Source organism: Microcaecilia unicolor, chromosome 11, assembly GCF_901765095.1.
Source record: "Microcaecilia unicolor chromosome 11, aMicUni1.1, whole genome shotgun sequence".
Lineage (NCBI taxonomy): Eukaryota > Metazoa > Chordata > Amphibia > Gymnophiona > Siphonopidae > Microcaecilia > Microcaecilia unicolor.
Window position 1 is genome coordinate 25,457,755 of NC_044041.1, and position 6,000 is coordinate 25,463,754.

Sequence of the window (6,000 nt, forward strand, 5' to 3'; positions counted from 1 at the left end):
TTGGACCCCCCACTGCATTACCTGCTATGGCAGATAGTACATCTATCTGGTACTGCATGCAATGCGGTGCTTGTGCTGCAATAACTCTCTGCCCTGTGCAGTAAATACAGGGCAGATGGAAAGCCCGCCCCTTGCATTTACCGCATAGCCTTTGCACTTACTGCATGGTACTTTTGGCATTAACCCTGTGATAAGCGCAAAATTTACTGTGGTTTAGTAAAAGAACCCTTAAATACTGTAGCACAAGAAGACATTACACAGAGATGCAGTTGTCTAGCCAGTTGCATGACTCAGGAACTTAGCTGCACTGGATTTGCTGTCATGAGTCAGCTTCTTTTGTGAAATCCTTCTCCTCCCCTCTCCAGATTGCAGCAGTCTTGCTGTTTACAGGCTGGTTACTACTCGTTTTTGGAGCTGTTCTTATTTTGTCATGGATACTGATACCAGAGGGTCTTTGCCAGAGAAGGGTCTGCACACCAGCAAGATATGCACAGACAGCCGCAGGTATTTCACCTTTAAGCATCTATGGGACAATTCTATAAGAGGGCACCTGTTCTAGGCACTCTTATGCTGGAAGGTGAGAGCCTATCCTATAACGGACCTGGGTGCTCATCAGTTCGCTTTACGTTTATGTGACTGCAGTTAAATGCAGAGTCATGCATGATTTACAGTATTCTATATGTAAGTGGCAGCACCGCCCATACCTGTCCCACGCTCCATCCATGTGAATAACTCCTTGAATTTACACACTATCCCCAAGATTCTGTTTAGGTCGTCCAAATTTGGGCACAGATCCCAGATCCGCACATAAACTAATCAAGTAGGCGTTAATCATTAATTGGTGTTAAGCAGTTAATTGTCAGTAATTAGGAGTTATGTGTGGATCTGCCCTATGCCCTGTTCTATAAATTTCGTAGCACGTAACTCAAAAGGTGGCATGGCCATAGGAGGGGCATGGGCAGTTCAAGGGCATGCCCAGAAATTAGGCATGATGTTACAGAATACCTGGATTTGGCTGCCTAACTGCTATCAGTTGGACAAGAACATTTACACCAGCTTTTGGCAGGCATAAATGCTCACGCCCAAAGTTAGTCGTGAGAAGCGTGCCAAGCTAGTATTGACTGAGCACCCTTTACAGAATGCTATCTTAGTGCAGATAAAAGAACGGCGCCCAACGTTGGGCTCATTTACTGAAACCGACTCTATGCCACTTAAGCGGGTCGATGTCCCCTTTTCCCCCAAAATGCTAATTTTCTGTACATTTACACAAGAAGGGGTGTGTAGATATGGACTTCCTGCTACAAAATTGCCATTTTAGTTTCTGTCCATTCTCATACATATAGGGACTGTGATTTAACTGCTGTGATCTGCATAAAGTAACTAGCTTGCTCAGGGTTCAGAGTTCATTTTTGTCACAGCACCTCCGTGACCCTGGCCCCAATCCCACCACACTTACCCACAGAGCGGCTCGAGGATGGCGACCTTCCACATTTGCTGTCACACATGCACACCTAGGGTGCACGTGCATGCCGCAGCCCGAGAGTTATAGGGCTAGTGGAAAGATGATGGTGCGGTGCTGTGGAGTGATGTCATGTGTCGGGACACTTTTAGGCAAGCCCAGCTCCACCTCATGTGCCTTCACTGCTGGGTCCACTTGTTTCCTGGTTCCTGCTGTCAAGTCCGCTTGTCTCCTGATTCCTGCTGCCAAGTTTGCTTGTTTCCTGGTTCCTGATGGCCAAGTCTGTCTGGTTTCCGTTACCAAGTCCACCTGTCTTCTGGTTCCTGCTTGCCAAGTCCAGCTTGTTTCCTGGTTCCTGCCTTGCCAAGCTTCTGCCTTGTCTCCTAGCTTCCTGCTGTGCCTAGTTTCTCTTCTACTCCAAATGTGACTTGTCTGCCATGGTTGGGTTTCTGGCTATGGTCCTAGGGCTCACCACTAAGGTTCACAACAATTTTATTTGATAGACTGCTTAGGAAAATCCATCGAAGCGGTGAACAATAACTAAAATAATTCCTAATACAAAAGATAGAAATATAATATCCAGATAGAAAAGAGTGAAACAGTCATACAAAATACATATTGCACATCTTCCTACTGCTCTGCTTCCATTCCCCAATGCCCAGTCCAAATTTTGCAGTGCCATAACCTCAGAAACTAAGTGGAAAAGGCTTTTTGAAATAAATATGATTTTACGGAGCCTTTAAATTTTTGAAAAGAAGCTTCTGAACGTAATGCTAGGGGCATGATGTTCCAGAGTGTGGGACCAACCACACCTAAACATGGAATCTCTGAAAATGTCCAAAAACACTTGACGGAAAGAAGGAATCACCAATTGACTTTGATGTGCAGAACGAAGTACACAAGAGGGGCTATGGGGACAAGTACTGGGGCAAGAACAAAGGTGTACCTGTGTTATGGACTTTATGAACCGGAATTAGAATTTTGTAGATGTTGCGATAATCAATGGGAAGCCAATGTTCGAGCTTCAGAAGGGGAGTCACATGATCAAATGTTTTGGCACCTTAAATCAACTTTACAGCAATATTTTGTATTAATTAAAGCTTCCTAATTTCACATTGACAAAGACCCTTAAATAAAGCATTACAATAGTCTCATTGAGTAATTACTAATGCATGAATAATGAGTACCTGTGCAACAGTCATTACCTCCCCCCCCCCCCCCCCCCCCCAATGCTGAAAGCCTTAGTACAAATAAGGTCGAAAGTGGATATGACAAAATGAGGGGATAATGAGAGAGTTCAATTGTCCTGGAGGAAACATAACGAGTGAGATATTGAGAAAGATAAGGAGGAGTACCTGAGGAGTGAGTTTTGTGAACCAACACAAGGATTTTAAAAGTGATATGGTATCAGCGTCCATTTCACAATCTATGTTCTACTTAGCACACAGAGCCCTATGGACTCCTGCTAAACTCGCCAAATTGAACACAATAAAACAAAAAAACAGTGCGAATAAATGCTGGACCTGTGAAAAAGATGTTGGAAATCTTAAACATATCATCTATTCTTGCCCATATATTCAAGAATATTGGAATTCTGTATGGGACACAATATTTTCCACCTTGAATATTCAAGATGTTTTATCATATAATATAGTTATATGTGGATCACTGATGTTACAATCATCAATAGACAAATATCAAGCACAATTACTGGATTTAATGTTCATCAAGCCCTTAGAACACTTTTCTTTTGTTGGAAAGATCTTGACAAAGTAACTTATTTATCATGGTGGAATTCTGTGTGTATTTTAGCTAAATATGAATATGCTGCGGCTGAAAAACATAACTCACTTGTTAAGTACAACAAAATATGGTCTCCTTTACTAAACCCACTACGTAATAACCTTTGTCAGAATTGAAATTATGTATTACTCCTGTGACTTATGATTATGATCTGTTATCGAAATAATCCCGGACTTGCCCCAACTTGAACATGTATGCTGATGCTTGTTACTGTTAACTTGTTAAGCTGGCTAATTGCTTTATTTTAGCCATTTGTTATCATTTATAAAAAACAATAAAAATATTGGAACTAAAAAAAAAAAGTGATATGGTGAGTAATGGACAGCCAGTGTTCCTTGCACAAAAAAAGGGTAACGAGATCTAATTTTCTTTCTTCCAGTTAACGATCTTGTAGCTGTATTCTGTATTAATTGATGATGTTTGAGTTCTGAGCATTTAGAACCATAAAGAAGGCTGTTACAGTAATCTAAATTAGTAATGACCAGTGCATGAATGAATATCTGAGGTGCTTCTTTGGTGAAGAGGCCTTGTATTGAAAACAAAATTCATTTTGAGCTTGAAAAAAAAGACTGTTGAACCATATTAGAGATATGCTTGTGAAGGTGAGATTGGAGTCAAAACTGACTCCCCAAATTATCTCTATATATAAAAGGCACCACCAACGTTCTAAATGAAGCCTCCAGCTGGAAGTGTGATGGGGGAGAGCTATCCGGTTTCCCCATGAGTGTCTGCCCTGCCCTCGCTCTCTCTGTAACACAAACAGTGAAGGAAAACACAGCAAAGCACGAAATCAAATTGCTCTCTCTGTAACAGTGAAGGACTCAGAGGGGGGAGAGGAGAGAGGGCAGAAGCCCTCACTATCTCTGTAACCCAAACACAGCAGGAAACTTAACACTGAAGGACTCGACTCTGAGGGGGGAGGGGACAGAGAGCACAGGGGAAGGGAGAGAGGGCAGAGGGCAGGGACACACACACTCCCACATGCACACAGAAGAAAACCTTGCTAGCCCCCGTTTCATTTGCATCAGAAACGGGGCTTTTTTACTAGTTCATTATAAACTGTGAAAGTGACATCAACAATCCATTAAAGTTGCATTTATTTATTTTTATGTAGTGATGGCTACAGTCCTGGGGCTCTTGATCTTCCCATTCAGTCTGGATTCTGCCTTTGCTAAAGAAGCGTGTGGTCCTTCCTGGATTTACTACAGTGGCAACTGCAAGCTTGGATGGGGCTTCATGATGGCCATCATCGCAGTCATGTTGTCCTGTTTGCTGCCCATCATTGGACGGTACAACCTCAATGAAATCAAGACTAAGATCATTTTTTCCAGGATTAGAGAGAGCATATTGGTCACAGAAGACAACTAATAAAAACATTCTTCCAAAATGCAGGATTGCATCCACATGTCAGCAACTGTCGGGGGAGGGCAATTTCTGTAGCTTTATGTTTGAACCTGTTTATTGACGATATCATCAACACAAAAATACAAAAGTACATGGTATTCTCAAGATAAGTACAAAAGCAAAATATCAAACCAACCAGAAAACATAAAAAAGTTTTACTTTTTCTCCCCCCCCCCCCCCATCCTATCTAATGTCCCAAATTGCATGGGAACTATTTACAGCATTCTGTAAGCAGGAGCCCCACACCAATGCTCTGCCCCTGTGTATGCCCCCTTACACTATTCACTATGTAAGGAAAGCAGGTATTTGCTCTATCACCTACGTGGGAATGCGCACACGTATGCTCGTAAATTCTAGTAATCTAGACACTGTACGTGCACAAGGGGTGCATATATGCAAGCGCCTATATTACAGAATTGCCCTTCATGAGCAAGATTCTGTAAATGGCATCTAAAAAGTAGGTGTGTCCTAAAATAGCGCTATTCTATAAACCATACCTAAAGTTAGGCACAGTTTATGGAATAGCACATAGGACCAGGGAATGTGCCTAAATTTAGGCTTGGCCATTTACGCCACTGAAAACCTGGTGTAAATATTTATCCCTAAATGTAGGTGCGTTCTCCTGAATTCTATAACCACGTGCGTAAATTTGAGGATCGCCCCTGACATGCCCACACTCCTCTCATGTCCACGTCCCCTTTTCAGCTACACACATTAGAATTTACTTGCGCCTCTGTTTAGAATATGCCTAAAAAGAAGCGCACGTAAATTCCAGTTATTGCCAATTAGTGCTGATAATTGGTTATCAGCCAATTATCATCCCTGATTGGTTCATTACTCAAGGTGTGCTTGTAAATTGGGTGCCTACCCAATTTAACATGTGCAACTCACCTCGCCTTATATAGAATCCAGGGGCAAGTGTATACTTTCACATTCCATATGGGTCCCATCATTGTTTTTCATGTTCCAGTTTCAAGCTTTTGCCACAAATCATACACGTAGGTTTTCTTCTCAAAGGTGGCCACCCCAACTGGTTCTGGAGGAGTCCACTCTGTTCTTCAACCTCTACTGCTCTTTTCTGCCACTGTGTTAGGCAGTGTGTACATAAGTACATAAGCACCGCCATACCGGGAAAAGACCAAGGGTCCAGCAAGCCCAGCATCCTGTCTCCGACAGTGGCCAATCCAGGCTTCAAGAACCCGGCAAAACCCCACAAAACAACAACTTAATCTAATATAATAATTTGCTCCTCCAACATTCCAATGTGTCTCAATGGGATCGTAACCACCTGCTGACATCACTCTTCCAACGTTCTCCTCCAACGTTCTAATGTG

The 6,000-nt window shown here is 42.5% G+C and overlaps 1 protein-coding gene across 3 annotated transcripts in view; it reads left to right on the top strand.

Moving 5' to 3' along the window:
• TMEM211 (transmembrane protein 211) overlaps window positions 1–4,747 on the top strand; it is a 32,370-nt gene extending 27,623 nt beyond the window's left edge. For all 3 annotated transcript variants that reach the window (XM_030218864.1, XM_030218863.1, XM_030218862.1), the window contains 2 exons: window positions 366–504; window positions 4,377–4,747. In XM_030218864.1, coding sequence (XP_030074724.1) covers window positions 366–504; window positions 4,377–4,630 — 393 coding nt within the window. In that variant the 3' untranslated portion in view covers window positions 4,631–4,747. The remainder of the gene's footprint in view (window positions 1–365; window positions 505–4,376) is intronic.
• The last annotated feature ends 1,253 nt before the right edge of the window (window positions 4,748–6,000 follow it).